Here is a 10,654-nt window from a genome sequence, read left to right on the forward strand (position 1 = left end):
CCTGGTTTAGACCTGGTTTAGACCTGGTTTAGACCTGGTTTAGTCCTGGTTTAGTCCTGGTTTAGACCTGGTTTAGTCCTGGTTTAGTCCTGGTTTAGTCCTGGTTTAGACCTGGTTTAGACCTGGTTTAGTCCTGGTTTAGTCCTGGTTTAGTCCTGGTTTAGTCCTGGTTTAGACCTGGTTTAGTCCTGGTTTAGTCCTGGTTTAGTCCTGGTTTAGTCCTGGTTTAGTCCTGGTTTAGACCTGGTTTAGTCCTGGTTTAGTCCTGGTTTAGACCTGGTTTAGTCCTGGTTTAGTCCTGGTTTAGTCCTGGTTTAGTCCTGGTTTAGTCCTGGTTTAGACCTGGTTTAGTCCTGGTTTAGTCCTGGTTTAGTCCTGGTTTAGACCTGGTTTAGTCCTGGTTTAGTCCTGGTTTAGTCCTGGTTTAGTCCTGGTTTAGACCTGGTTTAGTCCTGGTTTAGTCCTGGTTTAGTCCTGGTTTAGTCCTGGTTTAGTCCTGGTTTAGACCTGGTTTAGTCCTGGTTTAGTCCTGGTTTAGTCCTGGTTTAGACCTGGTTTAGTCCTGGTTTAGTCCTGGTTTAGACCTGGTTTAGTCCTGGTTTAGACCTGGTTTAGTCCTGGTTTAGACCTGGTTTAGTCCTGGTTTAGTCCTGGTTTAGACCTGGTTTAGACCTGGTTTAGACCTGGTTTAGACCTGGTTTAGTCCTGGTTTAGACCTGGTTTAGACCTGGTTTAGTCCTGGTTTAGACCTGGTTTAGTCCTGGTTTAGACCTGGTTTAGTCCTGGTTTAGTCCTGGTTTAGACCTGGTTTAGACCTGGTTTAGACCTGGTTTAGTCCTGGTTTAGTCCTGGTTTAGACCTGGTTTAGTCCTGGTTTAGACCTGGTTTAGTCCTGGTTTAGACCTGGTTTAGTCCTGGTTTAGTCCTGGTTTAGTCCTGGTTTAGTCCTGGTTTAGACCTGGTTTAGTCCTGGTTTAGACCTGGTTTAGTCCTGGTTTAGTCCTGGTTTAGACCTGGTTTAGACCTGGTTTAGACCTGGTTTAGACCTGGTTTAGACCTGGTTTAGTCCTGGTTTAGTCCTGGTTTAGACCTGGTTTAGTCCTGGTTTAGACCTGGTTTAGTCCTGGTTTAGACCTGGTTTAGTCCTGGTTTAGTCCTGGTTTAGACCTGGTTTAGACCTGGTTTAGACCTGGTTTAGTCCTGGTTTAGTCCTGGTTTAGACCTGGTTTAGTCCTGGTTTAGTCCTGGTTTAGTCCTGGTTTAGACCTGGTTTAGTCCTGGTTTAGTCCTGGTTTAGTCCTGGTTTAGACCTGGTTTAGACCTGGTTTAGTCCTGGTTTAGTCCTGGTTTAGTCCTGGTTTAGTCCTGGTTTAGTCCTGGTTTAGACCTGGTTTAGACCTGGTTTAGTCCTGGTTTAGTCCTGGTTTAGTCCTGGTTTAGTCCTGGTTTAGACCTGGTTTAGTCCTGGTTTAGTCCTGGTTTAGTCCTGGTTTAGACCTGGTTTAGACCTGGTTTAGTCCTGGTTTAGTCCTGGTTTAGTCCTGGTTTAGTCCTGGTTTAGTCCTGGTTTAGACCTGGTTTAGTCCTGGTTTAGTCCTGGTTTAGTCCTGGTTTAGACCTGGTTTAGTCCTGGTTTAGTCCTGGTTTAGTCCTGGTTTAGACCTGGTTTAGTCCTGGTTTAGTCCTGGTTTAGTCCTGGTTTAGTCCTGGTTTAGACCTGGTTTAGACCTGGTTTAGTCCTGGTTTAGTCCTGGTTTAGTCCTGGTTTAGTCCTGGTTTAGACCTGGTTTAGTCCTGGTTTAGTCCTGGTTTAGTCCTGGTTTAGACCTGGTTTAGTCCTGGTTTAGTCCTGGTTTAGTCCTGGTTTAGTCCTGGTTTAGTCCTGGTTTAGTCCTGGTTTAGACCTGGTTTACTGCACATGTACTGCACATTTATAGTTTTCCTGGACGATCTCTCACAGAAATGCAGTACAAATATATTACAGCCTCAAATGACATATTTTTAAGGCTCAAAAAACAAGAAAAGAGTGTTTTTCTCGTCTTTGCTTTCAAACTTGAAGCTCTGAAGAGCGAGCGAGCCCCCCAAACCCGGCCCGTTCCCCTAATGTTTTGACAAACGACCTCCAGGCCGCGCCGCGTCTCCGGAGCGGCGGCTCTACCGCTCCAGATGGCTCCAAATGAGGACAACATCGTTTCAATTACACCGGGCGCTATGCTAATGCTAATCGGCCAATCAAAAATGCAAAACAAGCGCGATGGTGCTCGGGCCCCGCGGTCATTAGAACGTACACGGGTGAGGGGGGGCGGGGGGGTCGTGAATATGCATGAGCGCTGCAGATTAAAGGGATATGCAAATGAGGTGGGAGTGGCACGCTGCGTTTACAGCGTTTTAGAACATGAAGTGCGTTTAGAGCGAGATGTGAAAACGTCGAACGAGATCAACGTCCGACGCTTTAAAGCACTATCGCGTTTAAGGCTCCTCCACGTTTTTAAAGGCGATAACCAACTGACGGGGACGAGGATGACGACGGGTCGAGTCTCCTAGCAACACAGAGACGACAAACGTAAACTGTCCCACGACCGACGCCCATCAACATAAAGACATGAAGCAAAATGTGAAACTGTCAATCAAATATTCAGTAAACATTATACACAAGATTCAGGTGTAACTTCTAAAGTCTCTGCCACGCCCAGGTAAAGACACGCCCAGGTATAGACACGCTCAGGTAAAGACACGCCCAGGTAAAGACACGCCCAGGTATAGACACGCTCAGGTAAAGACACGCCCAGGTATAGACACGCCCAGGTATAGACACGCTCAGGTAAAGACACGCGCAGGTATAGACACGCTCAGGTAAAGACACGCCCAGGTATAGACACGCCCAGGTATAGACACGCTCAGGTAAAGACACGCGCAGGTATAGACACGCTCAGGTAAAGACACGCCCAGGTAAAGACACGCCCAGGTATAGACACGCCCAGGTATAGACACGCTCAGGTAAAGACACGCCCAGGTATAGACACGCCCAGGTAAAGACACGCCCAGGTATAGACACGCTCAGGTAAAGACACGCCCAGGTAAAGACACGCCCAGGTAAAGACACGCCCAGGTAAAGACACGCCCAGGTAAAGACACGCCCAGGTATAGACACGCTCAGGTAAAGACACGCCCAGGTAAAGACACACCCAGGTAAAGACACGCCCAGGTAAAGACACGCCCAGGTATAGACACGCTCAGGTAAAGACACGCCCAGGTAAAGACACGCCCAGGTAAAGACACGCCCGGTAAAGACACGCACAGGTAAAGACACGCCCAGGTAGAGACACGCCCAGGTAAAGACACGCTCAGGTAAAGACACGCCCAGGTATAGACACGCCCAGGTAAAGACACGCCCAGGTATAGACACGCTCAGGTAAAGACACGCCCAGGTAAAGACACGCCCAGGTAAAGACACGCCCAGGTAAAGACACGCCCAGGTAAAGACACGCCCAGGTATAGACACGCTCAGGTAAAGACACGCCCAGGTAAAGACACACCCAGGTAAAGACACGCCCAGGTAAAGACACGCCCAGGTATAGACACGCTCAGGTAAAGACACGCCCAGGTAAAGACACGCCCAGGTAAAGACACGCCCGGTAAAGACACGCACAGGTAAAGACACGCCCAGGTAGAGACACGCCCAGGTAAAGACACGCCCAGGTAAAGACACGTCCGGTAAAGACACGCCCGGTAAAGACACACCCAGGTAAAGACACGCCCGGTAAAGACACGCCCGGTAAAGACACGTCCGGTAAAGACACGTCCGGTAAAGACACGCCCGGTAAAGACACGCCCAGGTAAAGACACGCCCAGGTAGAGACACGCCCAGGTAAAGACACGCCCAGGTAAAGACACGTCCGGTAAAGACACGCCCGGTAAAGACACACCCAGGTAAAGACACGCCCAGGTAAAGACACGCCCAGGTAAAGACACGCCCAGGTAAAGACACGCCCAGGTGAACCCTGCTGGATGAATGAGGGATTACACCCACTAATTATATACAAGGAACGTTTGGCTTTTTACTCACATTTTAGGATTACAATTACAACTACAGCTCAGCTACTGATACAAATACTACAAATACTACAAATACTACAAATACTACAAATACTACAAATACTACAATCGGGGGGGAAACTACAACAAAAAGTAATACAACAACTAGAAATTCAACAAATACTATTTAAAATTTAATGTCCTAAGCACAAGCGTAAATCTGGACAATTGAAGACTATTTATCCCTCTAGCTCCTCCCAGCAGCCCTCCAGGGGCCACGCCCTCCTCTCCAGGGGCCACGCCCACAGGAACACCACAGCCACAGTTGGAGGCCAAAGCTCCGCCCTACAGCTGTTTGTGAGAAACTAGTATTTATACTTCAGCTCGTTTAATGACAGAGCGGCGGACACGAGGAGGGACAGACACGTGACAATGACAATAACAAAACGTCAAGTTCTAAATAAAATATTTAACGTGAAAATCTGATCCGTCCATTTTTTCAGATTTACGTCTCAAATAAGTGCAATTTAGGCTAGACCTTATTTTTATATGAAAACTGAACGGGACAGTGGGCACAGTGGTCCACAATGGTCCACAGTGGTCCACAATGGTCCACAGTGGTCCACAGTGGTCCACAGTGGTCCAGAGTGGGCACAGTGGTCCACAATGGTGCACAGTGGTCCACAGTAGTCCACAGTGGTCCACAGTGGTCCAGAGTGGGCACAGTGGTCCACAATGGTCCACAGTGGTCCACAGTGGTCCACAGTGGTCCACAGTGGTCCAGAGTGGGCACAGTGGTCCACAATGGTCCACAGTGGTCCACAGTGGTCCACAGTGGTCCACAGTGGTCCAGAGTGGGCACAGTGGTCCACAATGGTCCACAGTGGTCCACAATGGTCCACAGTGGTCCACAATGGTCCACAGTGGTCCACAGTGGTCCACAGTGGTCCACAGTGGTCCACAGTGGTCCACAGTGGTCCACAGTGCTTCTGCTTCTGCTGCTTAAACCTCTGAGGATTATAATCTGAATTTAACTCCAGGCAAAGGATTAATACAATAAAGGGGGGGAGGGGGGAGGGGGGGAGAAACGTGCTGAAACATCTCTGTTTCTTATTTTAGTCACAAACTGAGACTAAACTGAGACTAAACTGGGACTAAACTGAGACTAAACTGAGACTAAACTGAGACTAAACTGGGACTAAACTGGGACTAAACTGAGACTAAACTGAGACCAAACTGAGACTAAACTGGGACTAAACTGGGACTAAACTGAGACTAAACTGGGACTAAACTGAGACTAAACTGGGACTAAACTGAGACTAAACTGAGACTAAACTGGGACTAAACTGGGACTAAACTGGGACTAAACTGGGACTAAACTGAGACTAAACTGAGACTAAACTGGGACTAAACTGGGACTAAACTGGGACTAAACTGGGACTAAACTGAGACTATACTGAGACTAAACTGGGACTAAACTGGGACTAAACTGGGACTAAACTGAGACTAAACTGGGACTAAACTGAGTCTAAACTGGGACTAAACTGGGACTAAACTGGGACTAAACTGAGACTAAACTGGGACTAAACTGGGACTAAACTGGGACTAAACTGAGACTAAACTGAGACTAAACTGGGACTAAACTGGGACTAAACTGAGACTAAACCTGAACCAGAGCCACGTTTCCACTGGTTCTGTTTGGATCAGTCCTAAAGTGTCTGGATCCAGACAGGGAGGAGCTTCACAGCACAGCCAGATGATTGGACGAGAGAGAACGCAGACTCAAGCCAAAACAGGAAGCAAAAAGAAAAGAATAATTTCAAACCAAACGATTAAAAGCAACACAAAAAACTGACAAGAATTACGAAAATAACATAAAAATGCAACAGAATCGTGACAAAATGCGACAAAAACATGTCATAAAGTCACAAAAATGCCACTGACAGAAACTGTCAGGGAGAAAAAATAACAGAAGATGTGAAACTGACAAAAAAGCACCTGAACTCTGCAGAATGCAACTTTAGAGTTAAATTGTGACATGTTGAATCGTGGTTTTCATAAACAGCTCTAAATTAAAGGCTGCAAAAGTCACTCATTATTCGTTCTTTTTTTTCTTGCTTTTTTAAATGAGGTCGTTGTAAAAGAGGAAACAGAAAAGGCAGTAAACGTTTCACACGAGTCGTTTCACATTCTCACCAACCCAAATGTAATCGTGTCGTTAAACATCGACACAAACGACTGAAGGAGAAACGTTTAGCCAAAGCTCAAACGTTACAGGTAAAATAACGTTTTTTGTTGTTTTGTCGTTCTTTTCACGTCCGACCACGAGATTATAGAGAATAAAGAGAATAAAGAGAGTAAAGAGAATAAAGAGAATAAAGAGAATAAAGAGAATAAAGAGAATAAAGAGAGTACGAGTGCAGTTTTATAATGCAGCGTTTCCAACGTGACCTTTGACCTTTGACCTTTGACACAGAAACCTAAAGCAAAACAAATGTGGATAAGCAGATTTTCTCGACTCAAATAAAGAAACGCAGTTTGCCAGAACATCCCCCACAATGCACCAGGGGGCGCTGTATTATATTTGGGTTATATTTGATCAGAGTTAAAAATACTTTCAGACTTGGATGAGGTATCACGGTAAATCACGGTAAATCACAATAAAGCACGTAAATCACAATAAATCACGATAAATTGCTGTAAACCACGATTAATCATGGTAAAGCACGTAAATCGCAATAAATCACGGTAAAGCACGATAAATCACGTAAATCATGGTAGATCACGATAAATCACGTAAATCATGGTAGATCACGTAAATCACGGTAAAGCACGGGGCGCTGTATTATATTTGGGTTATATTTGATTTTGACTTAGATGAGGCATCACGGTAAATCACGGTAAATCACGATAAAGCACTTAAATCACGGTAAATCAAAGTAAATCACGGTAAATCACGATAAAGCACTTAAATCACGGTAAATCAAAGTAAATCACGGTAAATGAAGGTAAATCACGGTGAATCAAGGTAAATCACGGTAAATGAAGGTAAATCACGACAAATCACGTAAATCTCTGTAAATCACGGTAAATCAAGGGAAATCACGGTAAATCACGGTAAATGAAGGTAAATCACGGTGAATCAAGGTAAATCACGGTAAATGAAGGTAAATCACGGTGAATCAAGGTAAATCACGGTAAATGAAGGTAAATCACGACAAATCACGTAAATCTCTGTAAATCACGGTAAATCAAGGGAAATCACGGTAAATCACGGTAAATGAAGGTAAATCACGGTGAATCAAGGTAAATCACGGTAAATGAAGGTAAATCACGGTGAATCAAGGTAAATCACGGTAAATGAAGGTAAATCACGACAAATCACGTAAATCTCTGTAAATCACGGTAAATCAAGGGAAATCACGGTAAATCACGGTAAATGAAGGTAAATCACGGTGAATCAAGGTAAATCACGGTAAATGAAGGTAAATCACGGTGAATCACGGTAAATCACGGTAAATGAAGGTAAATCACGGTGAATCAAGGTAAATCACGGTAAATGAAGGTAAATCACGACAAATCACGTAAATCTCGGTAAATCAAGGTAAATCAAGGTAAATCACGGTAAATCATGGTAAATCAAAGTAAATCACAGTAAATCACGGTAAATCAAGGTAATTCAAGGTAAATCACGGTAAATCATGGTAAATCAAAGTAAATCAAGGTAAATCACGATAAAGCACAATCAATTGCGTAAATCACAATAAAGCACGATAAATCATGGTAAATCAAGGTAAATCATGGTAAATCAAGGTAGATCACGGTAAATCATGGTAAATCATGGTAAATCACGGTAAATCCCGGTAAATCATGGTAAATCACGGTAAATCAAGGTAAATCAAGGTAAATCAAGGTAAATCACGGTAAATCACGGTAAATCAAGGTAAATCACGGTAAATCATGGTAAAGCACGGTAAATCAAGGTAAATCACGGTAAATCAAGGTAAATCACGATAAATTAAGGTAATTCACGGTAAATCATGGTAAAGCACGGTAAATCAAGGTAAATCATGGTAAATCAAGGTAGATCACGGTAAATCACGGTAAATCATGGTAAATCACGGTAAATCAAGGTAAATCATGGTAAATCAAGGTAGATCACGGTAAATCATGGTAAATCATGGTAAATCACGGTAAATCCCGGTAAATCATGGTAAATCACGGTAAATCAAGGTAAATCAAGGTAAATCAAGGTAAATCACGGTAAATCACGGTAAATCACGGTAAATCATGGTAAATCACGGTAAATCAAGGTAAATCAAGGTAAATCAAGGTAAATCACGGTAAATCACGGTAAATCAAAGTAAATCACGGTAAATCATGGTAAAGCACGGTAAATCAAGGTAAATCACGGTAAATCAAGGTAAATCACGATAAATTAAGGTAATTCACGGTAAATCATGGTAAAGCACGGTAAATCAAGGTAAATCATGGTAAATCAAGGTAAATCATGGTAAATCACGGTAAATCAAGGTAAATCACGGTAAATCACGATAAATTAAGGTAATTCACGGTAAATCACGGTAAATCATGGTAAATCAAGGTAAATCACGGTAAATCAAGGTAAATCACGGTAAATCACGATAAATCAAGGTAAATCACGGTAAATCATGGTAAAGCACGGTAAATCAAGGTAAATCACGGTAAATTAAGGTAAATCACGATAAATTAAGGTAATTCACGGTAAATCATGGTAAAGCACGGTAAATCACGATAAAGCACAATAAATTGCGCAAATCACGATGAAGCATGATAAATCACGTAAATCACGATGAAGCATGATAAATCAAGTAAATCGCGGTAAATCGCGATAAATCGCGATCAGTCACGTACATCAAGGTAAATCACGGTAAAGCACAATAAATCACGTAAATTACAGTAAATCAAGATGAAGCACAATAAATCACGATCAATCACGTAAATCACAGTAAATAACATAAATCACAATAAAGCACAATAAATTGCGTAAATCACAATAAAGCACGATAAATAACGTATATCACGGTAAAGCACGATAAATCAAGGTAAATCACGGTAAATCAAGGTAAATCAAGGTAAATCACGGTAAAGCACGATAAATCAAGGTAAATCAAGGTAAATCACGGTAAATCAAGGTAAATCAAGGTAAATTACGGTAAATCAAGGTAAATCATGGTAAATCACGGTAACTCAAGGTAAATCACGGCAAACATGGTAAATCGCGGTAAATCACGGTAAATCAAGGTAAATGACGGTAAACACGGTAAATCGAGGTAAATCACAGTAAATCACGATAAATCACGGTAAATCAAGGTAAATGACGGTAAACACGGTAAATCACGTAAATCGCGATAAATCACGATAAATTATGAAAATCACGGTAAATAACGATAAAGCACGATAAATCACGTAAATCATGATAAAGCACGTTAAATCACGTAAATCATGATAAAGCACGTTAAATCACGTAAATCATGATAAATCACGGTAAATCAAGTAAATCGCGGTAAATCACGATAATCACGTAAATCACGGTAAATCAAGATTAATCACGGTAAAGCACAATAAATCACTATAAAGCACGTAAATCACGGCAAATCATGGTAAATCAAGGTAAATCATGTTAAATCAAGGTAAATCATGTTAAATCAAGGTAAATCAAGGTAAATCAAGGTAAATCACGGTAAATCAGGATAAATCCGGTTCATCTCAAACGGAAACTGCAAATGAAATGTGTTTGAAGCGTGTTCAGATCAAGAAGAACACGCAAAGCCATGATTTTTCACTTTCCTGCCAACAATGTTCCACTTTAGAGCTTTAAACGCAGGAGAAAAACTCTTTTTGAAGCTTCAGCCATTTGGGATCAAATTTAAGACCTGTTTTTGGACAATTTCACTTGAAACTTCTCTCTGACCCACAGCTTCTCTCTGACCCACAGCTTTTCTCCGACCTGAAGCTTCTCTCTGACCAAAAGCTTTTCTCTGACCCACAGCTTCTCTCTGACCCAAAGCTTCTCTCTGACCAAAAGCTTCTCTCTGACCCACAGCTTCTCTCTGACCCAAAGCTTCTCTCTGACCCACAGCTTTTCTCCGACCTGAAGCTTCTCTCTGACCCACAGCTTCTCTCTGACCCAAAGCTTCTCTCTGACCAAAAGCTTCTCTCTGACCCACAGCTTCTCTCTGACCCAAAGCTTCTCTCTGACCCACAGCTTTTCTCCGACCTGAAGCTTCTCTCTGACCCACAGCTTTTCTCTGACCCACAGCTTCTCTCTGACCCACAGCTTCTCTCTGACCCACAGCTTCTCTCTGACCCACAGCTTCTCTCTGACCCAAAGCTTCTCTCTGACCCACAGCTTTGCCCTGACCCACACCTTCTCTCTGACCCACAGCTTCTCTCTGACCCACAGGTGTAAAACAGCAGTTGCCTCCAGGGGGCGCCAGAGCGAGTCTTACCTGGCAGCGGCTCCAGTTTGGGGCAGATTCTTCGGGGAGACGACATCTTGTCTTCACGTGCCTCGGCGAGCGAAGCCTGAACGCCCACCTCGACGGGCCTCCTGCCCCCCCTCAGGGCCCCACAGGCG

At 43.5% G+C, this 10,654-nt stretch overlaps 1 protein-coding gene across 2 annotated transcripts in view; it reads right to left on the minus strand.

The window, feature by feature from the left end:
* LOC140351129 (B-cell lymphoma/leukemia 11A-like) overlaps positions 1–10,654 on the minus strand; it is a 39,477-nt gene that overhangs the window by 18,620 nt on the left and 10,203 nt on the right. For both annotated transcript variants that reach the window (XM_072436833.1, XM_072436834.1), the window contains exon 3: positions 10,527–10,654. This exon is cut by the window's right edge. In XM_072436833.1, the coding sequence (XP_072292934.1) occupies positions 10,527–10,654 (128 nt within the window). The remainder of the gene's footprint in view (positions 1–10,526) is intronic.

The sequence above is a fragment of the Eucyclogobius newberryi genome, unplaced genomic scaffold (genome assembly GCF_026437365.1).
Source record: "Eucyclogobius newberryi isolate DKJ021-1_F unplaced genomic scaffold, fEucNew1.0.hap1 SCAF_8, whole genome shotgun sequence".
Lineage (NCBI taxonomy): Eukaryota > Metazoa > Chordata > Actinopteri > Gobiiformes > Gobiidae > Eucyclogobius > Eucyclogobius newberryi.